At 34.7% G+C, this 26213-nt stretch overlaps 1 protein-coding gene across 1 annotated transcript in view; it reads left to right on the forward strand.

Annotated features, from left to right (window-relative positions):
- Hml (hemolectin) overlaps positions 1-26213 on the forward strand; it is a 278319-nt gene that overhangs the window by 58167 nt on the left and 193939 nt on the right. Inside the window, exons 10-14 of the mRNA XM_075381665.1 lie at positions 5036-5227; positions 7894-8137; positions 17031-17188; positions 20347-20495; positions 23339-23489. Coding sequence (XP_075237780.1) covers positions 5036-5227; positions 7894-8137; positions 17031-17188; positions 20347-20495; positions 23339-23489 — 894 coding nt within the window. The remainder of the gene's footprint in view (positions 1-5035; positions 5228-7893; positions 8138-17030; positions 17189-20346; positions 20496-23338; positions 23490-26213) is intronic.

Below are 26213 nucleotides of genomic sequence, written 5' to 3' on the forward strand. Positions count from 1 at the left end.
GATGATTTGCAATGGTAGATGAAGTAAAGAAAATATTACTAAATGAACTTAAAAGGCTACACCAAAAAATCCTTTTCACATATCCTTTGAGGATTGGATGAAATGCTAGTAGAAGTTTGTTACTTCTGGGGGGAATTACTTTGAGGGGGATAATGACAATATAAAAGAAAAATTACATTTTTTTATAAAAGTAAAATTCCCATTATTTTTTTTTATCATTACTTGTTTGCATACCTACAAGTTGTATGGCTTTAAATCAGTTAAAGAATGTATGCAATATGGTAGAAAATTAGGTGTACGGTTTAAAAAATTGATAAATGCAAAAGGTTATGACATAAATTCTGTTTATCACCATCATAGAAATTAGCTTCCATCATTTTTACTTACCCATCTAGACAGCACTATAGCTCTAGAAGGGAAAGTATTGTATTCAATCCAATTTGGGCAAATGCGGTTTTCACCGGATCCTGACATTTTCACACCTAAGGAACCCAAAAATCCAGATAGAAATTTTTCAGATGTTTTTGTGTGTGTGTGTGTGTGTGTGTGTGTGTGCATGTGGGTGTGTGTGTGTCTGTTTTATTTAAAGATAAAGGATGTGGTTCATTTACATAATTTTCTACAGCAATATCTTTTCCCTGTTTTTTCACATTTACAATTTCAATAAAATGAAACCTTGATTAATGTGTGGCTAGCTGAAAATTTGAATATTTTAACATATTTGTTAATTAAAATTAACTATTACAAATATACAAAATATTATTGTAAACCTCCAAAAAATAAAACAAGAGTAATTAACAAAAGATCCATTAAGATTGATAGGTATTTACAATAAGATTTTTCCCAAATGTCAGGATAAAATTACTCTCATTAAAGCAGGAAAATATATAATTGTTATTGTAACCCAGAAAACTATAGCGTAATTTTTTATAAAAAAATGTTTCCTGATTTCTTTATTTACTTGCTAAAGATTCTAAAGATGTATTAAATTGTTTTAATTCTTCGGTTTCAATTAATCAATAATCAATTTCACGATTACTGAACAATCATGAGACTAATTTCTTATCAATACAGTATTTCAATCTCCAACATGGAATTGCAATGTTTCAAAACCTGAGTAGGCGATCTAAAGAAAATAGCACAAATCTTTGAGTGTAAAGTATAGTTGATATTAGCACGTAAAACATGATGTTGAGCAGACCACTGGGACGCTGGCATATCATGAAATTACTTAGTAAGAAGATTACAAAAAATTAGCACAATTTACTACTAAGGCATCCTGGAATAGTCGCTTTAATATTGGAAGGACAGGTAGAAGGGAAAAATTGTGTAGGCAGGCCACGATTGGAGTATGTAAAACAAATTGTTGGGGATGTAGGATGTAGAGGGTATACTGAAATGAAACGACTAGCACTAGATAGGGAATCTTGGAGAGCTGCATCAAACCAGTCAAATGACTGAAGACAAAAAAAAAAAAAAAGCACAATTAGGAGTTTTTTTAATAGCTGTTGAAACCTTTGTGTTAACTGATGGCTAAATCTAAGGGTAGAAAAATGTTACTCATTTTTATCTTGATTTGATGTTACTTCATTTGTTGTTAATATGGACATACATTTTTCAGCCCGTGATGTTATAACATTTTGATCTTTTAAAAATATTTTAAACGCTAATTAAAAAACTGTTATTTTCACAAAACAGAATAAATATGAATAATAATTACCGATTAGAAAGTTTATTTAGAAAAATATTCTACAAAATTATTGAGTTATGAAAGCTAGACAGTTTAGTTGGTCACTAATATGAAATAGCTCTATCTTGTTTATTATCGACAGCTAAGATAGAGTTTTATAGCACTGGAAATGAAAGTTTTGTATATGGAAAAAAGTGAGATTACAGATACTGTCATCTTAATTTTTTTTGCACAGAAGTAGAAATTCTCTACAGATTCTTAAAGCCTGTGCTGTGGGATTTATCAAATTTCTACTGACAAAAGCCATCCCCCTTCACTGTCCAAACTAAACCCAAGTAATTTTTTTTTTATGTTTGGTGGGGGGGAAAGCTCTTCCAGCCACCACTTGCCCATACAAGATGACAGTTTCGGGCTTTCACAGACTAAAACCCCTCCCCCATTACTTAGCTGACATAATCTAACATAATTTAACCTAAAAAACTAAAAATGTGAAAGGGTCGAATCAGGGTCAAGGTCACAGTCAGATCGATTCAGGGTTAGGGTCAGTTGTATAGTGTAGGGAACAGGTGAGGAACAATGATAAGTTAAATTAAATGATAAATTAAAAATATAAGGATCAGGGTGAGAGTCAGGTAGATTCAGGATCAAGAAAAGTGATAACCTAACGACTAGTATAACCCAAGTTGACTAATATAATTTAATTAATATAACCGATAGCTACAAGGGCTTGTACACGGGCTAAGGGTGTACGATTTAAAGTCGGCTGGGTGTTCTGCATGGTGGTCGACTGGCGCTTGGAGCCCAGGTGTTATGAAGCTGCCAGTCACATCGTTAGAAAATGGTGTGATGCAATGATATCATTGCTTTAATGGCCAGAGATGCTGCTGTACAATATACCGTAATGATGGAAGGAGATTTCAATACCTATTCAGTGGTGGTTCTGGGTCAGTAATGAAAGGCAAAATCGCCTATATTTCGATGTCCTATATTATATAACCTCGCCTATATTTCATTCTTAGTTGTATTGTTATTGTCTTACTTATACATTGCTCCAAATGTAGTAATTTCGTAAGAGTTTGACAACAATCTAACTTCCTTTGGGTGGTCCCCAGTTCAGCACCATTTCTTCTACATACACCTTATACTGGCACATCCTATTATGTGAAAGTCCTTAGGTATCATCTTCTTTGCAATCGCATCGTATTTAAATGTGTCTAGTAATTACGTTACAAATATTTTTCAAAACGTCAATTTCCATTACTCTCAACCTAAGATAATGATTTCCACAATTCCTTTCAATACTTGATTTCATTTTGTTGTTGGTGTATTTTGGTTAAATGCATTCGTAATTGAGATCTTGAGTTTTTAAATCCAGTATTTTAATTCTTCTTTACCACTTCCTGTATTAAAAATTATGTGTAGTTTTGACATCAATTAACACGTTGCAGCGGTACTTTTCTAATGCATCTAATCTTCGTGCATTACAAGTTCCCATCATCCAACTTTTGCTTCTTCTAATGCTATCTGTCAGTCATTTATAGAAATGTATGTGTTACTTAACAGTGTTACGAGCTATACAAATGTCAATGTTGCTTAAGCTCCAACACCAAACTTATACATCAGTATCATAGTAAAATAAAAGTAGATTTTACCGGTTTTTACCAACTGCTTATGACCTGCACCATTCAGAAAGGGATATCAAGGCGGAACCTAAAATAGGATGCCTTACCATAAATATACGAATAGGACATACCTGACCCGTACCGCTTCCAACATGTTTTATTTGATTATCTCTTTTCATTTGCAAGTAATGAACAACTGTGTATTGTATTTAACCATACCTGTAATGTTTTTTATTCATAACTTTTAATACTTTGATTAAAAACATAAATCGTATATGAACTATATTTTTGCTGTCAAAGTTGGCTTCATTATGAAAGTGCACTTTGACAAGCTTTATTAAAAAAGTTAGCATTTAATCTAAAATTTTCAAACATATTTTAGCTTATTCTTCTGTGGTGATGTGTGCGTGCATGCGTGTGCGTGCATGCATATATATATATATATATATATATATATATATATATATATGTGTGTGTGTGTGTGTGTGTGTGTGTGTGTGTGTGTGTGTGTGTGTGTGTGTGTGTGTGTGTGTGTGTGTGTGTGTGTGTGTGCGCATTCGCATGTTCAGTTTTGTCCTCTAAATCACCTTATATCTACAGAACTACTGGACTAATTTTTACCAAACTTGGCCAAATATATGCGGGGTATTGATGTCATTAAATTTTCAACTTAATAGTTCAAGGAGGTTAGAGTGTACCGCAAGGGGTCATCCTTGTTAACAATTAAGAAATAATATTTGCAAAAAAGGTTTTGCAAAACCCTAAAGAAATGGTTTAAACTAGTAGCTAAGTGGTTATACTATGTCAATAGCACCTCCTGTCACAACAAGGAGCACTGTTGTCACAGACCACCATCTTGGAATTTCCATTTTTCCCTGTGGGAAATTTCCTTTTCCCTCGTCCTCGTGGACGGTTAAATTTGAAATTCCACAGGGTTGCCAACCAAATTGTTTTTTACACTTTAATTATAATTATTTATTTTATTTAATTAAATTAATATTTTAAAGGTTGGTACCACTGATGTACAGCTGTTATAGTTGTCCGCTATGTTGTGACGTCATAAATGAGCGGTAAAATTAAATAAATGAATAATATTTAATGTGTAAAGAAGTAACTCGGTCTATTCGTCTCTCAAACTCGATCGCCCGATTGACTCAGTACCTAGTTTGATAAGCCTTGTGGCTACACTAGTCTGTCAACTGTCCAAGCGAGATTTGTTATATATAAGTTAGAATTACATTAGTTTAGTTAGTACTGACCATCGCTGCTAGTACCACTGCTCCATGCAAATTAAATACAGTATATGCGTTTGCTTTAGTTAGAATCATTGAATTAAATGAAAAAATATTTAAATAAAATGTTAATATTTTAAATTAAGTTGTGTGTGTAAGCCGTGCATCAGAAACACACACAGTTGTATGACTTTCCTGGAATTCAGCTTTAGCCATGCGGGTAGGAAACCCCTATTACAGTGTTGTCAGCATCTTTTTTTTTTATAAGCAAGTTGAAAAGAAATTGATAATCATTTACTCTACCGATTAACAAAATCTAAAAATTCTTGCAGTTATGTGTGTGAAGTTCTTCCAAAATTTGCATGGTACTTAAAATCAAAGACAATTAATAGATTATTATAGGTAATAAATTGAAATTGTCAAGTATTATTGATATTTATTTTCATTTGTTTCATTTTCTAAACAAATTATTTTTCTTATCCATTTTTCAGCTGTTGATGTATGTGATGTACGTAAATTAAGCTTTAATGGCAACTACAAATGTGCTGGTATTGGTGACAATTTTCAATGTGAATTATCATGTCCATCTGGTATGTCATTCTCTGAACCACCAGCTCCATTTTATTCATGCGATTATTCAACCGGTAGTTTCTCACCTAAAAATGTACCAAGATGTATTTTTAGTAAGTATAAATATTATTTATATTATAATTTACAAGTAATATTTAAAAGAGAAAACGATAAAAAAAAACTGTATGAAAATTCTGATCTACAACTATAGATTCATATTTCATTTATTAAATAATTATCTATTAGTAGAGGGGGAATTCTGGTAAAAGTAAATATAAATATAAAAACTGTAAAAAAATAAATGAATTTAAAAGAATTGTTAACTGTAAATGATTAAATCCTGATAAATAGATAAAAATCAAATGATTATAAAATACTACCAAAATCATACTGTAACGTTTTACAGAGTGTTCAGCTTAGAGGCCCCATCACTCATTAATTTATACTAAATCCATATATTGGTGGTATAAAAGCTGTTAATTTCCTGCGAATTTGAGCGTTGCCAGTCTGTCAAGCTTTGGCTTTTGAACAAGGTTGAGTAATCGTGTGTTGTTATTTGTTAAAATGTGCTAACTGTTGAAAAATATATATTCAGGATAGAACTTATCTAGAGACAAAATCTCATATTGTATGTCGGCAAATGTTTTGGAAAAAATTTAAAAAGGAAACACCGATGGAAAGTGTTATTCAGAAGTTAGTTAAAAAATTTTGTGAAACAAGTTCGGTGTTAGACCAGAAACGTGCCCAGTACAGGTTAATTTTAACAATACAGATCATGCTGGATTAAAGCAAAATTTACAAGATCTTCTCATAAATCTTTGTGAAGACTAAGCCAGGAAAAGAATATTTCATTAGGTTCAGCCCTCATTGCAATGAGAAGAATGCTAAAATGTTATCTGTACTGAGTGCTAACTATGCTAAAAGGATTCACTACCGTCAAAGTTTCAAGAAGTTTATTTTAGTTAACTTTGGCATTTTAGATCAAGTGTTTTTCACTGATGTAACACAGTTTCACCTTGGTGTTATGTTAATAGTAAGGACTACTAGACCTGGGGTACTGAAAACCTGGACGTTTTTTAAAAAATTTCCCATACACGCACAAAAGATAGACATATAATGTGTGGTTTCAATGTGACAAGTAGTAGGACCCTTGTTTTTAGACTGTGGTTGCTGCATTCTACCAAGAAATTATCCAACAATTTGTAGCCTTATGTAGGAGGATGAGTGTGACTGCTGGTTGCAAGAGAGTGCCACTTGTCATACAGCTCACTCTACTGTTTAGATGCTACAGAATTTTTTTAGTGGAAGAATCATTTCTAAAGAATTGTGGCCAGCAAAATTCCCTTATCTGACTAGTCCAGACTTCTTTCTGTAATTTTACTTAAAAGAAATTGTTTATAGGAGCAATCCACACACTCTGTAGGAATTGAAGATAACATTACTAAGAAAGAAATAGAGTACACCTAATAATAGTAGCCAGGAATGTGGTCAAATGTGTTGACATGAGCATAGAATTGGATGGACATTATTAATACCTTATTATGCAATTGAATCTCCTAAGCTTAAACAAGAACAAAACGAAAGTAATGAAATGTAGTAGAACTAATGTAGATTAACGACTGAATATAAAAATAGGAAGTGAAAAGATTGCAGAGGTAGAAGAATTTTGTTATTTGGGAAGTAGAATTACTAAAGATGGACGAAGCAGAAGCAACATAAAATGCCAAATAACACAGGCGAAACGAGCCTTCATTCAAAAATATAATTTGTTTACAACAAAAATTAATTTAAACATCAGGATAACATTTTTGATAGTGTATGTTTGGAGTGTAGCTTTATGTGGAAGTGAAATTTGGGTGATCGAAGTACCTGAGAAGAAAAGATTAGAAGCTTTTGAAATGCAGTGCTATAGGAGAATAAAAATCATATGGCTGGATAAAGTGACAAATGAAGAGGTGTTGCGGCAAATTTATGAAGAAAGAATCATTTTGAAAAATATATTTAAAAGAAGAGACAGACTATAAGCCACATACTAAGGCATCCTGAAAAAATCGCTTTAATATTGGAGGGACAGGTAGAAGGGAAAAATTGTGTAGGCAGGCAACATTTGGAATATGTAAAACAAATTGTTAGGGATGTAGGACGTAGGGGGTATACTGAAATGAAACGACTAGCACTAGATAGGGAATCTTGGAGAGCTGCATCAAACCAGTCAAATGACTGAAGACAAAAAAAGCTCACACTCGTTTGAAGTGTTACTTATTTTTGGTCATTTGAAGTAAATAATATCAATGAGTTTTCAAGGTATGAGAGAAAAACCTTTTAGAAATAATATTGAATAATTCTCATCCCTAAAACTGAGTGACTTAAAGCCTTGGAATTTTAGATAATTTAATAAGTTGTATTTATCCTATAAATTCAATTTTCTATAACTGCTGTACAAAAAAGTCAGAAATTTAGGTAGTGAAAACTACCTCTATAACTTATTAATTTTTTCAAAAATGTAATACCATGAATGGCCTCAACTATAAAATTTTTGTTTTAGCTATTTCGAAAGATTAATGTTGAGCCAGTCCGGATATATTAATCAGAATATATACATATGTATACACAGCTTACAGAAATTTCTATACTTTTTTGTGTTTTTTTGGACTGAGGGAGGCTTGAAATGTTGACACAAAAACACTGATATGCAAAATTCTAGTGATTACTATATTTTCTCTTTATCTCAGCATTTTATATTTTCTTTTTTCATTAATGTTATTTTTTTAATGAACAGGTGATTTAATTTCTGAAACGAACATTATATCAAAAGAAAGGAATAGGGAATTTAAAGGAAAGCACATCCCTGAGGAACACACCAAATATGGAACGTTTCATTTTGGTAATTTTGGTGGTGAAGGTGTTGAAAATGAAGATTTACTCAAAAATATTTTTGCATTAGAAAAGAAGAAACCGGTTCCTGGTACGTGTTTTGTGTGGAGTGGTTCACATTATAAAACATTTGATGGAAGAATAATAAGGTAGTTTTTTAACACTTTTTTCTCTTACATTATTTTTTAGTAACGTGGATGTAATTTATATTTATTTAAAAAAATAAAAAAAACTTTTCCTTGCAATTTTTTTTTTGTTGCATAAACTGAAATAATACATGCATTTTAAAAGCTACTGTAACGTATATATACACAATTATGTTGAGGGATTGTATTCTGCACACTGCAATTAATTTTTTCTTGTAAAAGTCGGTAATCCTGCGCTGTGTGAAGTTTGCTTCTGCAAGCCAGACAGGCTCCTGACAGAAGGTATGTCTGTATGCTTGTTTTTCATTGTGTGTCTGTCACCATTAAATGATTGAGACCGTATCATTCTGGGCATGGATTGGAAAATAACGTTCTACAAATTATTCTCATTACCTTGCATCAGTACCATGTCATCTTAGTAGAGTGTCTTATAATTCAGTAATCTTCTCCTAGTTCTATACCTAATGTACAGTCTTCTTTCATATTCTTAATACTAAAACATACAAAGTATTTATATATATGTTGGATGATTCAAAACTATGCGGTAATCTCTCAGGAGCTAATTCTATTGCTATAAATAGGAAAAAAGTTCATATAAACATAAGCCTGAAAATGCTTCATTAACGAGTTATGGCTAGTAAAAGATTTCACCTGGATTTTGGTTCCCCCAGGGAAATGAAGACTTGGATTGTCTCCTATTATGCATTAAAGAAAATTTTACTAAATTTTGTAAAAACTGTTTTCTGAACCGTACACAGAATCTCTCACAGGTACCTTAATACAATAAAAAACCCACCGTTTAGATTACTCAAACACTTTGATACTTTGATATACTATCATGTTATGGACAAAATTAGTTATTTCATGCTGTTAAAATTTTTTTCACAATTCAGTCGGTTTTTTTTTAATAACGTTACATTTCAATATTCTGTATTGAATTTCTTAAGTAATTTATATGAATCTTTTCAGAATTAAATTTTCTACGTTTTTAATTGAAAAAAAAAAAAAAACTTAATTAACCATTTAACAAAGTTTTCTTATGTTAAACCCAAAAATGTGTTATTTTTTTACTCGCAATTTTTGTATTTTACATCAAATATCTTTAAAATTAATGGAAGTACAGTTTTGGGTCTCAATTATTTTAATATTTTCAGGTTAAAAACCATAAGAAACAACTAAATTCACCCCTTAATTTACCTTCCCAGTATTTCATTTCCCTGGGAAATCGAAATCTGGGTGAAATCTTTCGCTAGCCATAACTCACTAACAAGGCGTTTTCAGGCCTATGTTTGTATGAACCTTTTTTACTACATTTAGTTATAGAATCACAGGAGAGATCACCGTATATAGTTTTGAATCATCCCTCTTTATATATACTTGTATTTAATAATTAGGCAACAATGTGTGACATCCCTGCCACACTCCCTTGTTTGTTTTGACAATTGAGCAGTTTTCTCTTCAGATCTATTTTTACAATGATGTCTTTATATAATATTATAATGACAGAAATTAAATGCAATGAAAAGTCTCTTACTTTTAATTTATCTTGCAGCTTAAATGGATTTACATAGTCATTAGCGAGCTGTCGTTAAATGTATGATAAATATAGGTGATTCAATCTCTGGTTTATACAAGACCTACAATTCAATTCAAGACTGAGTGAATGTCAAATCTTTTTATGAATTATGACATCATTTATACATCATAAAGAGACAAGAGAGTGTTGAAAATTATTCACATATTTAGTCTGTTTTCACAGACATGTTAAAAAATGTAACAATTTACTAAACTTATTTACATTATTTGAAATAAACTTTGACAATTTAGCAAATTGTGTGCTAAATAGTTCTTTATGTTTTTGTCAAAAAAAAAAAATCAATTAGTATCACACGACTTATATAGAAATATGAAAAAAAGAGCCAAGTTTTTAGACTCATATTATCCTAATAAAATGTAGGTACATTTTCCCTCAGAATCTAAGATGAACTAATATGAATTACCAATATTTTAGTTTATTTCCACCATAGAGAGCAAAACCCACATTTTTATCTGAGAAAACAATGGTATTCTTCTTTCCGGGAGATTATCAAAGAATATTCTATGTGGACTACAGCGAGCACATAAATTTAAAAATGTTTATTATTGTCCAAATTTAATTTTTGTTAAAAATTAAAAATATCACAAAAATATAAAGAACATTTTTTTATGGTTTTGGGGAATATCAATTTCACACACCGATCTCAAGTTCTTCAGACCTATTACATATGAATTAGTATGTGCAATTTACTTGTTTCTAAACGATTGTTTATCATAATTTATTTTAAAAAAAGAAATTAGTTTGATATCAAAATTAAAAAATATCGAGACTGTTAAAATATTAAAATGAAATATAAAATGTTTTATGGTTTCAGGGAATATCAGTTTTACTTACTAATCTCACCTTCTTCTTTAGACCTATTAAATGTGATTTTTAATTAATGTAATGTCATCTGTTAATGATAATGATTGTTTTTACATAAAAACAAATTAGTTTGATGTAAAAATTAAAATTATCATGAATATTTAAGTAACAATAATGTTTTATTGTTTGGGGAATATCGATTTTGGATACCAAACTTGTTTTCTTCAGACCTACTAGAAGTGATGTTACATATATATATAAAATTTTTTAAATATCTTAAGTATTTAATTAAAAAAATAATGTTTTAGGTTTTGGGGAGAATAGGTTTCAGATATCAATTTTGTCTTCTTCAAACCTATTAAATGTGAATTAGATAATGTAATCTATTAATAGTAAAGATTGTTTATCGTAATTTATATAAAAACAAATTAGTTTAATATAAAAAGTAAAAACTTATCATAAGTAATAAACAGTGTTTTCAATTTGCTGATTTTAGACACCAATCTTGAGTTCTTCAGACGTAGTAATTATGAATTAGTTAATGTAACGTTATGTTTCTAAATGATAATGATTGCTTAACATAACTTACATAAAAGTAATTATTTTGATATCAGGAATATTTAAATATTAAACAATGTTTTATGATTTTGAGAAATACCAGTTTTGTATACCAAGTTCTTCAAGCCTATTAAATGCAAAGGAGTTAGTCTAATGTCATTTTCTATTTATGAAAACAATTGTTTATCATAAATTATGATAAACAATTTATCAAACTAATTATATAAATTAGTTTGATGTAAAAATTAAAAAAATGGGATCATATCAGATGACTTTTTTTTTTCTTTTTTTTTGTTTTGTTCTTAAACATCCCCGGCCTCCGCCGTTAGGCTACTAGATCATGGATACCGGTGTTCTTCGGTGATTTTTTTTTTTTTTTTTTCTTTTTTTCTTAAACACCCCCAACATCCCCGGCCTCCGCCGTTAGGCTATGCGCAGGAATGTCGGAGTGCCGTGGCAGTCGACTGCCCCCCTGTCTTGCCTTTTCTTTGGCGTCCCATCGGGGTCCTCTCAGTTTCATGAAGATGCAGTAGCCCTCCCTTCTGGACGACCACTACATCCCTCCACTTAGAGGCTACCCTTCCCGTCCCTACACTAGGTTGCCGGCTACGCATTGAGCGAAGCCGGCAAACCGCCGCGTCCCCCCTCTCACACCTGAGGGTCCCAAATGCATCATCGGAGCACCCCAACTGACCTTCATTCTTGCATATGAAGGAGCCAAAGCGTCCTCTGCATCCAGGCTGCCTCCCTGGCCCTGCACGGCGACCACGATTCGCCCCCTGTATTTTATTTTATTTTATTTATAAATTCACAGTATACTTGCTAGGGACATTGCTCCTTACCCGTGCCTAGAAGTCTTCTCCCCACTCTCTTCCATGTACCTCCTTCGTCTTCAGGATTCTAGTCACCGTGCTCTGTACCGCATCCCGTTCTCTCTTCCCTTTCAGCATGTGAGCTACAGTTGTTTCTGGAGTGAGGCCATCTGTGCCGTGCCTACGCCGGACCACAGCCCACTTTTCGCACTCGTAAAAGGTGTGCTCCGGCGTGTCATCCTGACCGCAGTAGAAGCACCTCGGTGTCTGTCTTCTCTTGAACCGATGTAGGTAGACCCCGAACTCCCCGTGTCCAGACAGGAACTGCGTGAGGAAGTAATCTACCTCCCCGTGCCTCCGCCTGACCCGCGGTCCCAAGTCCGGGATCAGTCTCCTGGTCCATGCCCCAGCCGTAGCCGTTCTCCACATCTCCTGCCGGTTGACCATCAGCTGCCTCCCGGCTTCCGCCTTCGGCGTTCCTTCGTGTGTGGAGACCAGCTGCGTGGCTCGCAGCTCGATGGGAGGCACCCCTGCGATGACTGCCACTGCGCATCCAGATACGGTGCGGTACGCCGATGTTATGCGTATCGCCGCTCTTCTGGTAAGGGAGGCTAGCATCCGTACGTTCTTCCTTCTCGAAAGTGCGTCCTTCCAGGCCAGGACCGCGTACAGCAAGACGGAGGAAACCGCTGAAAGGATCAGCCGTCGCTTGCTCGCCCGTGGTCCGCTCTTGTTGCCCATTAGTTTTTGTAGAGCGTCTTGTATCTGCTCGGCCCTCTTCGTGACCTCTCTGAGGTGGGTGTTAGACAGCCCGTTCTTGTCAATCCACACGCCCAGGTACTTAGCGCAACCGGACGTGTGGACCCGTACGTCGTCCACCATGAAGGACATTCCCCTCAGTCTTCTTCTGCCGGTGATCGTGTCAGCCGCCGTCTTGTGCGGTGCCAGTCGTAGTCCTCTCTCCCCCAGCCATCTGCTGACGACTGCCACCGCCAAGTTTGCCTTATCTTCTACCTCCTCCTCCGTCCGTCCCGACATCATCAGCGCGAGGTCATCTGCGTACGCGACCGACTGTGCATCCTTCCGGGAGTTCTCCCCGCAGAAGGCCGTCGTACGCGATGTTCCAAAGAAGAGGCCCCAGCACCGACCCCTGCGGAACGCCTCCAAACATGTTGAAGTCATCTTATCCTTCCTCTGTGCGTACCCGCAGAGATCTGTCATGCAGATAGTCATTTATTACGGCGAGCAAGTAGCCGTTGATCCCTCTCTCCCGGAGTATTCCCATGATCACTCCCCGTGGCACGCTGTTAAATGCATTCCTGATGTCTAGGAGAACGATCAATGGGATCTTCCTTCGTCGCCACGTGCCTGCCGACTGAACTCTGGCCCGCTCTAGCACCCGTCGGACGGCGTCGACGGTCGATCTTCCCCGAACGAAGCCGTACTGGTCTGGGGAAAGACCTCCGCCCACCTCGATCTCCGACCTCAGTCTTTCAGCGATCAGTCTCTCATACAGCTTTCCCGTCGTGTTGATGAGGCAGATCGGCCGGTATTTCCTGGTTTCTTCGGCTCCCGGTTTCGGGAGGAGGACCAACCTGGCCTCCTTCCAACAGCCGGGAAAACTCCCAGTGGACAATGCCCCGCTGAACATGTCTAACACCGTCCACGGGTGCCTATCCACCAACACCTTCACGATGGACCCAGGGATGTTATCTGAGCCCGGGCTCTTCCGCAGGCCCATCTTCTTGGACGCCCACTGTAGTTCTTCTACAGTGAAGCGCCTTTGTTGATCACCAGCTATCGGCTCCCATTCCTCCTCTTCGACGTGGAAGAGCTCCGTTATCGCCGTGAGAGACTGTTCCCTTGTCAATGGGGTCAGGCGCCTACCAAACTTCTTGGTGACGATCTGGTAGGCCCTGCCCCACGGATTTTGCTCCAGGTCTTCCACGAGCTGTTGCCACGCCTCTTGTTTGGCAGCCTTAATGGCTCTACAAAGGCTTCTTCGTGCCGCGTGGAACACCTCCGTTTCCTCCTGTAGGCGCTCAGAGTCCCTCCGTCGTGCGCGCTGCATCCTCCGCCTTGCTGTTTTGGTTTCACCACGCAGTCTCGCAATGTCTCTGTTCCACCAGTAAACATTCTTTACGCGTCTCCCAGGCTGTGGCAGCTGTTTCACACATTCCCCCTGTAGGATGGCCATGAATTCCTCGAGGGTGTGAACACGCCTACAGGCCACCTCTGCCGCCGTCCTATCCGCTACCGTCGCGGCCTGCTGTTCCGACGGCCTCCAGATAGGGTCCTGTTCCTCTAGACCCCTTCCGCCTCCTTGTATTTCAAAAATTATGGCCTTGTGGTCGCCGGTAAAATCATCTTCTACTACCTGCCAGCCCGCTATCCTTCTTGCCACCCTATCTGAGGCCGCTGTCAGATCCAACACCGATCCATCACCCCTTGCGTCGTATGTAGGCACCCTAGGCGTGTTCATGACCACCAGTCCTCCGTCCCTAAGCATTGTAGCTAGGGTGTAGCCTCTCCGCGTGGACCGGCACCCTCCGAGTTCAGTGCATTCGGAGTTGAAGTCCCCGGTCAAAAGTACCGGGAACCCGGCCCTTCGTATGCATTCCTCCAGGTTTCCGATGAATTCTTCATGTCGATCCATTCCGCTGTTGGGAGAGATGTACCCGTCGATCACCGTGAGTCGATGGATGTCTACAGCCACGAACCCTCTACCTCTAACTACCTTCGTGACTGCAAACCTGCCGGTGACATTCCGTATAGCAGCATCGCCATCCTGGTCAACATACCAGTGGCCTGAGTTAACCAGTCGCTGATTAGGTTCCACGACCAGCAGTAGGTCGTATCCTCCAACCAGCGCTGCCGCCCGTGCCAAGTCATGGGCAGCCACGGCTCTGTTTACGTTGAGCTGTAAACACTTCATTTCCGAACGAGTTTACAGTCCCTGCTACCCAGTCTATGCCCAATCACTCCACAACCCACGCATTTAGTGGGTTCCCGGCACTCTGCGCTCTTGTGCCCCGTCGCCCCGCAATTGTAACAACAGGCTCTCCTATCGGGACCCGTGCAGTGTGCCGCAACATGAAACATCTGGTCTTCGTATCTCCGCTCGACACGATTGCCACCCTACAAGGAGCCTCCCGGTGGACGTAAGCCTCTTCGCCTCTTCCAACGGCAGCACCACAGTAGCGTTCTGCGTTTGTCCATATGCTTGGTGGACCGACGTGATCCTAGCCGACGTCTTTCCCTCCAGCGCGCGTTGTACCGCCGCCATCACCTCCTCCTTAGTCACTTCAGCGTCGAGGTCTCTAATGTGGACAACCTCTTTTCTGTCCAACTGCCCTTTCCCACCAATCTTCACCTCTGGCGCCTTCTGTGCCATTTTCTCTCGTAGGGATTGGGCAGAGTTGGTCCCCGCCCGCACCCGTACCTCGACATCCTCGCCCCTGCCTTTTTACGAACTGAGAGTATGTTAGGAGCCAGTTCCTCTCCCATTGTTACCTTCACTTGGCGTAGTAGCTCTGCATAGGACTTGCCCGTCTGCCGTAGATCCACGTAGGACCTACGTCTGCCGTAGGTCTCGGTCTGCCTCTCACGCCGTTCCTCGGTCGGGTCCCCTGAGTGAAACATAGTAACCTTCCTTTTATGCTTTCTTGCCCAGAATTCTAGGGTGTTTTTAACTATGCTACCCAGTTTACCCCCTGGCGCCCCAACAGTCACCGGGTGTACCTCTACGTTGAAACGGTTTCCAGACCAGATAGCAACCAGTCGACAGCAGTTATGTCTTCCCCTTTAACTGGTATCACGTACAGGTTGGGGAAAAAGAGGAGATCGATCCGACGGGTCGATCTCCTCTTTTTCCCCAATAACGCCTGTGGCCGCGACATGTCGCACCGCAGTGCCTGGGAGCATAGCGCCACTGTTCAGCTTCCTCTTTATACCGGGTGCCAGGTCGCAGACCCGGCAAGCTATTTTTGACTTCTTGTCGCCCTCAAGGTCCAGCACGTAGACACATGCACGCTCGTCATCCGCCTTGGGTAAGCCCCGCACCTCCTCGACTAGCTCGAAGGCCTGTTGGGGCCATCAGATGACCTTGGAGACCATCACAAACAAGGTCTATCCAACAGGTCCATGCCGACCGGTTCGACGGTCAGGTAAAATATCATTCAATCGATTCTGAGTTATGCCAGTCGGAGGCACACCATCTTGCTCACAAATGAAATTCTCTCTTCCATCTTTGTGTGCACAGCATATCCAAATTATGCGACTCAAAAAGCGACTCCTGTTACATTATCTTTAGTGAAAAAGAATTACTTGTAAACTTGCTTTTGAGTTATTACTAAGAAAACATTTAATTTTGGAGAATCCCTTTTGTAATTTATGAGTTCATCATGATTTTTTGATTCCCAGATACGGTTAATGTTTCCACTAAAACTAAATATTGACACATCTCTGAACAAAATATCAAGTAGTCATCTTATGCCGGAACATTTCAATTACGAAGTAGGCTTCAAAGTCTGTAACAGCTGTAAATGATATGAAAGTACATTCAAGAGTTTTCTTAAAGCATTTCTCATCAGTATTGCTAGTTTGTGGCTGGCTTTCCTGAGAAATGTTTTAGGACTGTGCAGAAAAGACTCCCCGACCCAACACTTTCAACATTTCCTTCAGACACCCGTGGTTGTCCCGTACTCGTCTCTTTACACAAACATCTGGCTATTTCATACCGATTTGCCATCAATGAATATTATTGTCACTTAGAGGTGACAATAGGTAGTGACTTGTTCAGAAATCACTACCTTTGCTAGTGACATTGTCAAACAGAAAGATAGGGAATCAATCTACACCTATGCGTGCAGTTATAACTGTACTTTTTATTCTTTAATTTTAGCCTTAAGTCAGCATTGTACACCTTATCCAAGAGATACTACAGCAAATTAAAACCCTGGTATGCTTTTCTGTGGTGTCCTTATTTGTACCCGATGCAATAAGTAAAATTTTAAACAATTAGAAAGCCAGCTTTATCTATAAGTTATTTCATCATATTATGTAAGCCAAATATTTTATTGTATGTATTATTTGTTAGATTTATATTATTATTTATTTTTTACAGTTTTAAAAGCGATTGTTTATACACTCTTGTCGACGATAAAGTTGATAATCTATTTCACATACAGATGTCTAACAAAAATCCAGATTGTAAGAAACACAATTGTTCACCAGTTATTCATATTTATATTGGTGATACTGAACACAAATTACTTGTAAACGGTTAGTATTTGTAATACCAATATTTATTGTAATATTAACAGTATTCTTTATATTTTATTAATTGACCGGAGGTTAACTTATCAATTGACATCATATTTTCTCAAATTATGATTCCAGAAGAAATTGGGAATGAAATTGGTGAAAAATAAACTATTTTTAAGGGATGCAATTAATTCTCTAGAACATTAAACGTATAAAATATTTTGTTTAATTTAGGTAATAAGGTATTTTTATATGCACTGACAATTGTAGTGAAGTCTTATACAATAAAATAAATTTTACTCGTCTAATAAAAGCACATGATAAAAGCATTATTTTAACTACTTAATTTTTTTTTCAAAATTAGTTCGTGTAAATCTAATTTTGCATGCTATCTTATGAAGGCACTGTGAAATCATATATCTGTTTATGTATATCATAAATTGTCTGTGTTTGTATATATGTGCTTGTGTGTGTGCATGCACGTGATATCGTGCATGTGTATATGTTACATATATATATATATATATATATATAAAATTTAATAACTGAAGATGTGGTTCTGCAAAAATTGACTCTTGGAATTAATATGGCATTAATATGGAAAACTTTAACTTTTCTATTTACTGTGTTTTAGTGGTTTATATTTCATTAATATTACATTTTATTAGCAAAGTGGTGAATGTGTTAATGAATTATTTGAATTTTCAAAAAAAGAAAAAAATATATATATATATTTATATTTAAATTCTATTGAACAATTAGAAAATATAATTGAAATAAATTCAATTTAAAAAAGAAAAGTAATAATAAAATAAACAATCTATGTAGAATTTATAAAATTAATGTAGGAAAAATAAATGAATCCTTTAAAACTAGTTATCTTAAACATTATAAAAATTACAGAAATAATAAATTAGGTTTAATTGTTGACTAATGATTAAATTTTGTTTATGTGTGTATTCAACATGTGGTATGTTTATTGATTATTGAACATATATATATATATATATATATAAGCCAATTACAAAATATAAACTTATTCGGCCCCTCCACAAGTACAGAAATAAAGAACACTCTTAATATTACTTTTCAGTTTCCATCAAAGCGCTTTAGTAAATTTTTTTTTCTCTTTTCACATTTACATATTTGATAAGTTAAAATTTTAAAACAAATATTTGTTCAGTCAATAAAAATTTTTCTTTTATAATTTTAAAACATTAATTTTTAAAATTTCCTTAACATAATATTTAATGTTAATACACTACTGTACTGATTATCTGATTTATTTATTTAAAATTTCTTGTCAGAGTTACCAACTTAAATAATATTTATAAGAATGTCCTCATCAAATTCTGTCTGCAGATTCATTATACTGAATTTACATTTTTATTTATGTATGTAAAATCTTTCTAAAATTTCTAATTTTTTATTATTACTTTTGCGTTCAATGTTTACTTTGGAAAATAATTGAAAAACTAATTATGTTTGTTAATTATTAAATGGTCTGCAACAATTGAGAAACTTATTTTTTTATTTTGAAATGATCTATTTGTTTTTCCACTATATATTTTTTCACATTTTTTGCACTTTATTTTATAAATACCTAAAGAATCATATTTATTTTTTACCATTTTATTATTATAATATTATCACACATATACATACATAAACATAAAGTAAATGAACTGATTTGAAAAAAGTTTACTTCCAAGTTTTTAGTCGATTGCAATGTAATCTCTTTTAAAGTAGTTTCCTTCTACCTAACACATTTATTCCAACACTTTGACCATTATTGGTAATATACCTGGAGTTCTTGTGGAATTCCATCTAAGCCCTTGTTCCATCTAAGCCTCTGGACATCATCTTTTGTTTGAAAGAAGTTTCCCTTGATCACCAATTTGACTTTTGGAAATAGAAAAAAGTTTCACGGGACTAGATGTTGAGTAAGGTAAGGCACAGCTGCCTTACCTTACTCAACATCTAGTCCGTGACAGAAGGCATTTTGTACTACCACAGCTGGTAGTACAAAATGCCTTCTGAAACCAAAAACTGCTGTACATACAGTGCAGCCTGTGATGGTATATTATCATGATGAAGGATTCAGTTATTGGCAATATGGAAATGGAAATAGAGGACTCATTTTCAAAGTATTTCTAGAATTTCTTTATAGAAATATTGTTTCTCCAGGAAGCACCTGCTCTTTATGAACAATCCCTTTCAAATGAAAACAGCATGCAAGCATGTATTTGCCAGCTTCTTTTAATCTTGGTAATCTCTGTGAAACCATACAAAACTTTGATATTTTTTCTCTGGATCTTTTTTTAAGAACCTACTCTCATCACCGGTGATAACACGATGCAGTAATTCTAATCGGTTTCTACTTATTCCAAAAGATTAGTTGTCACATTTTTCTGTGAGTCTTCTCCCTGTTGCTTGGTGAGAATTTTGGATACCGTTTTTCACAAATTTTTTCATTCCCAGATCTTCAGTTATTATTTGACTAAACATTTTTCTCAATTGATGTTCACTTTTTTTGCTATCATTTTAATTGTCAATCTTTAATCAGATCAAGTCCAGTTTTACACACCCTGGTTGAGTTTACTTCTTTCCAAGAAGTTGGTGGTTATCCGCTGCAGTCTTCATTTTAACATGCATTCTGCCTTCAGAAAACATTTTATGCCAATGAAAAACTTTTGCTCTTGATAGAACATCATTTCCAAAAGCCTTCTGAAATTAAGCATAGTTGTCATAGCATTCTCACAGAGTTTAACAGAAAAAGAAATGGCATATTGTTGTGTAATATCTCTTAATTCCATTCCTGAGAAAAGAAAGGAAAACATTTGCTTACTATATCACTAGCCTAGACTGAGAGATGGCAGTAGTGTGCTACTTGGACATATAATGGTGGGAGAGTCAAAGTTAGTGAATCTGTGCATGCTGCAGGATTTCTACATCATGCTGGTGCAAATCAATCACATTATATATATATATATACACACATGTTGTATATACAAAAAACACATACCATATACCAAAAGATTGTCAAGTTATAATCTTTAAATATATAATGTTTTTATAATCTTTTAATTTTTTTTATGAAGAAATTCTCCATTATTACAAATAAATTTGACTTAAAAAAATGTAATATTAACACATTTTCTCAATTTTTATTTTAGAAGATGGGCAATCAATTATTAAAACATCAGAACGTACTTATGATGTACCAACACAATTAGCAGGATTTAGAGTCGATGTATCTAATAATGATCACTCTATTATCACATCTCTTACATCTGTTAATATAAATCTTCGTTGGAATCTGAAGGTATGTAAGCCTGGTTTTTTTTCTTATGATGAGACATTGTTAAACCTAGCATCTTGTCTATTTTATTAATTTCAGGCAATACCTCATAAATGTTGTTTCTATATATTTTTTATTTTCCTTGTATATTTTTATTATTTATTGCAAAGGGTGACTGAAGAGTAATGCACAGTTGCTCGTAACTCGTAACTGAAAAGAGGTAGTCAAATAAAATAAATAGGGCAAGAAATTACATTGTATTTACACCTATACATTTCTACCAGTGGTAAACTAGTTTTCTCATTTCATCAATAAAGAATGCTGGCGATTTTTCCTTCATACATGACTTTACTGCGTTCTTCAATAAAATGAACGGTGTGAAATTTGAAGTTAATTAGTTGCATTCAATGTGTGGTCAAGCAGTATTGTGTTTCAGAATTATAGCTCTGTGGGTTGTCAAACTATACTTACAATTCTCCTAAGACTTGTTTTAACATCTCTATGTATTGTATCACACAGAATTTACAATCTTACAGGTGATTGATAACGTGCATGTATTTGTAATAAAAGAATACTAATTCTTCATTGAAAAAACTAGCAGGAAAAATAGGCCTAAATATATCATATGAAAAGATTAGAATAATGGCCATAAATCCCCTGGTATTGAATCACATAATTATTAACGGACACAAAGTCCGGTTTAAATATTTAGGAGAAAATATCACACGACCTCAAAGAAAAAATAAACTGGAAAGAAAGAACACAAAAGCCCAATTATACACAAAATACCACCAAAGCAACACATAACAAAAGATTCATCTCAATAGATACCAAACGCAGACAATACAAAACTGTAATCAGACCTATAATATCATATGGAAGCGAAACACTTTTCAAACTAAAATTCAACATTTCCTACTCAGCAGAGATGCAAAGAATAGAAAGAAGAACATGCATAAATAAAAGACGACTTACTGATGGGGGAGAATGATTCTCCACTCATACCAAACCAAGAGATACATAAAGACATACAACCAGCTCTAGACTACTTTAGAAAGTAAAGAATTTCCTTCTTTGGACACATAATAAGAACAGAACCGAACAGGCTCATCAGGAAACTGGTCGAGAAATACTGGAAAATGTCCAAAACACTGACCTGGATAACCAAAATTAAACAAGATATGCAAGAACTAAAAATCACAATAGAAGATTTATTAAACAAAACTGATAATATAAAAATACTAAAAGAAGCAAACTCCAGATTTAAATTAAAGAAAAGAAAACAACAATGAGGGTTTGTTCAGAAGAACTCAAAAAAGCAAGATCTGACAGAATGAAGAAGTATTGGGAAGCAATCAAAAAAAAAAAAGAAAAAGAAAAGATAAACCAGAGTTGACTAAAGTGGTCCACTGTGACCTCAAAATCCTCAAAAAAAAGAACACTGTCAAGAGAAGTTTTTGAACCGTAATACCAGTAGTTTATGTATGCTCTTCTACGTTGTCATTTGGAGTTTGGTCTCCCATCACAAAAGGAAGTCATCTCCCTTATCACAATAACCTTTCAAAAACTGTTCACAACATTGCTATTGTTGTTTGTTCTTTTCTTTGAGTTTGTATGACACCTATTGAAAACAGATTTTATGTTTGCCCAGTTGTACAATAATGTGTCATACTCTTTCTTTCCATATGTGTATCTAGATCGGCTATGTCCAATCCAAAATCGTTATCGGGCCAATAAAATACTAGGAATGTAAACTGAGCCACATACCACATAGAAAAGAGGTATAAAGGACCTATTATAATTTCATTACACTGTTTTCAGTATAATAAAACAATATTTTTCAAAAAATCGATAAGCTTTTATATTTTAATATAATGTGTTTTTTATAATGGTATTTTTATTATCAAATTCCCGTAATCTAACTAAATTTATTTATATTTTATTTCTAATATAATCTTTTTTTTTAATTTTTTTTTAAGCATATATATTTTATTTTTAAATCATATTATTTTTAAAATAAAAATCTTTTTTAGTGTGTATCTTTAGCGTCATAAGTTAAAAAATTTAAGACTATAAGAGCCAACTACGACTGTTGTAAAATAGTTAAATATAAAAAATAGTAATGAAAACCGTATTACAATGTTAAGCAGTCGTAGCCAAAATACATAGATGTGCAATTGTACAAAATGTTATATTTTTAAGATTTTTTAATCCATAAAAAAGTATCAATGTAAAATCTGTAAGGGCCACACAAAAGTAACAACTTGAACCACAGGCCACGAGTTGGAGGTTGGACATAGCTCATCTAAATGGAAATGCATTGTAGGAAATGGATCGACCACTGCAAGATGATGTTTCAGTCAATGGCTTCATCACGATAAATGGCTTTTAAATAAATGTCACTAGGGTTCACTTTTACCATTGTTAAAAATTCAATTGCAGCAAGCTGTTTTAGACATGTTGACATAGCAGGCGTACTTGACTGTATAATAATGGCAACTGATAGAAAATGAGAAAATGTTCATCAAGTTTTCGAGTGTTAGTAGTTGCTGAATGAACTACAATACAGCAGCACCTGTCACTTTGTGCAGCATTTTGTTCCCCCGTTATTCAAGTGTGCATTTTTTTTCATTTGCCTCTTATAAAAGATTATGGTAATGTAAAATTTTTTTCCAAGATTTTCTATTGAATTTGTATTTCTTATTTTCAGTGCATAAATTTGTAATTATTTGTATTAATAAACCCATTCTAATTGCAGATAACTCTTAATAGCTGACAGTTTTACGATCCTGATACTATGACTTAGGATTACTAAATAAAATACATCAAAAAGCTGACAGTGAAAGTTTTTTGTGTTGTTTTTTCAGGATTTTGTTGAAATTAACATCGGTGAAGAGTTATGGAATAGAACAGCAGGTTTATGTGGAACTATGGATGGCTATCCTATTAATGATTTATCTGAATATCATGATAGTATTCAAGAATATTCTGATAAATGGAGAGTTGAAACTGTTGGTGGTAAGCCTTTTTTGGTATTTTTCGGTTATCTCTCTTTTTTGTTTAACCTCCAGAACCACCATAGAGTATTACTTCAGAGGATGAATGAGGATGATATGTCAGAATGTAAATGAATTGTAGTCTTGTACAGTCTCAGGTCGACCATTCCTGAGAATGTGGTTAATTGAAACCCAACCACCAAAGAATACTGGTATCCACCATCTGGTATTCAAATCGATATAAAAGTAACTGCCTTTGCTAGGATTTGAACCTTAGAACTCTTGACTTCAAAATCAGCTGATTTGCGATGACAAGTTAACTTCTAGACCATCCTAGTAAGATGTCAGTTATCTGGACATCACCTATTTTAAAATTTGTTTCACCCTTTTTTTTGTCAAAAACTGCCATTTCAACACATTAACTTAAAATTGAAAATGTTTATTTCTAATGAAATAATAATTATCTAAGATAATATTATCAATGGAATAAATAATAGTGCAGATAAAACCACAATACATGACAAACAGCATGGCATCCAGATAACCGACTTTTTTATCATTCCTCTTTTTAGATTTGGATTGGCTGCAAATCTTCAATCTGCATAATTCTTTTCTCTTAACCTTCTCCCGGAAAACTTTCTCCATCTGTGTTTTTTCTCCATCACCCTTTACATAGTCCACCCTTCTTTTTTTCCATCTTTCTATCGTATGTGTTTTTAATTATCTTTTTACCAAATATTTTTTGTCTTGTTGAGAAAGACAGTACATAAATACAGTGTTTCTTCATAAAATATTTTACAATAATTTGTTTTCCTTACACCATTTCTTTTTGATTTGTATTACATCTAAGATGTATTTTTAAATATATAAGAAATAATCTCAATCAGAAATTTTCTTTTTCTGTGAATAAGATGTTCATTATTGAATGCCGAATATCACCTGCCTTCTATAAATTCATCACATTGATATGTTTTTTTTTTTTTTTTTGATGTAAGTGGTGATGGGACTTTACTTCTCACTTATTCTAGCAAGCCTGGAATGTTATTATTTACCTTTTTTCGAATGATTTGTGCCATAATACGTTATGTCCTCTATAAACATTTTTGGTTATGTTATAATATTTTTTTTTTTTTTTATTGAATTACTAAATGTAATTATTGATCGCATTTATTCACAGTTGTAATACCCTACTGTTTTCATTCGCATCACGTATTGTTAAACTGAATGGCCTTGGTATTAATACCCAGTAACGATGTGGATTATCATAGTGAAATAAAATAGAATCCTTTTGAAGTTTCCCTATCTATAAAATTCATAAAGTTAAATAGACCTGTTTTACTAAGACCAAGATTTAGATCCTATTATCAATGGGTTTTTGTAGATTCTGGAAATTAGCGTTATTTCATAATTTTTCAAAATGTACCTTCCATTCTAACAGATTTCAAATTTCAAAAATTATTTTTTTTTACTCTCGCTTCTTGTAAGTATTAATTTTTTTCCCTCAGTAAAAGGCTGTAATACTTCACATGCCATCTGTTAAAATATATTAAAACTGGTTCCTTTATCTTTTGTATTGTCTCCAATTTTCATTTGCTTATACGTTTTCATATTTATGGAATTTGAGACGCACATGATCTTTTAACATGCTTAAAGTCATTGTTTACAGTAACCATTAATGTTTTCAAAATTTTTTTCTTTTTAGTTATCAGTCATTGACTAGTTTGATGCAATTCTCAAATCATTTCTGTTCTGTGCTAAACTTTTAATCTTAATATGATAATTATATAATATATCCTCAATAATTTGTTTAATATATTACAATCTTTGTCTTTTTGTAAGATTTATTTTGTTGTACATAGTTCTCTATCGCCAAATTTTTTAAATCCAAGTAATTTGGATGTCATTATACGTGGTTCAGTAACTTTAGGTAGAAAGTTTTTCTTTTCTCATATTAATTTTAAGAGCTCATTTTTTAATTTTATCAACCCAATTAATTTTGAATACCTACCCATAAAACGTTTTTCTTTTTTCTTTTTTAATACCAGACAGTAAATTGTTTTAAGGACATTCTAATCTTTAAATCAATAAGAAATATATTTTTCTAATTCAAGGATCTGGAAGTTCTCTGTAAGAACTGGTATTTCAAATTGCCATTTTCAAACTACAAAATTCTAAGCTGCCATATTTGATATCTGTTTTATGGAGACTTAGAGGTTATTGGAAATGCCATGTTACACGTTCATTTATTGTAAAAACCTATTACAACAATGAGGAGTGTTTAGCAGAAACAACGAGAAAATTACATAAAATTTCAGTAGATACATTGCCCATCTCATTCAACTGTTGAAGAGTCGATTAAAAATTCGAGCATAATTCATATCATCTCAAAAACTGCGTTTGCATCAACATTTCGGTTAGTCTGCACAAATCACTGGGCTTTTTTTTTCGAAAATGAGCAAGGAGATGCTGTTACGTTATGTTGTATACTCTCAAGCTATCATTTGTGAATTTTGTTTGCAAATTTGGATAATTTTGATTTGATTGAGATGTGGTTTCAAAAGTACAGAGTGACATGCCACACAGCTGCTGAAACAATTCAATTATTGCATCAAAAGTTTGGCGATTCGATAATTTCACAAAATGGTAATTTCAATCGGCCACCAAGATCATACGATTTGACTCCCTTAGACGTTATTCTCTGGGGTGATGTTAAGTCACAAAACTATAGCAACAAACCACTAATGAT

Source organism: Lycorma delicatula, chromosome 13, assembly GCF_047948215.1.
Source record: "Lycorma delicatula isolate Av1 chromosome 13, ASM4794821v1, whole genome shotgun sequence".
NCBI lineage: Eukaryota > Metazoa > Arthropoda > Insecta > Hemiptera > Fulgoridae > Lycorma > Lycorma delicatula.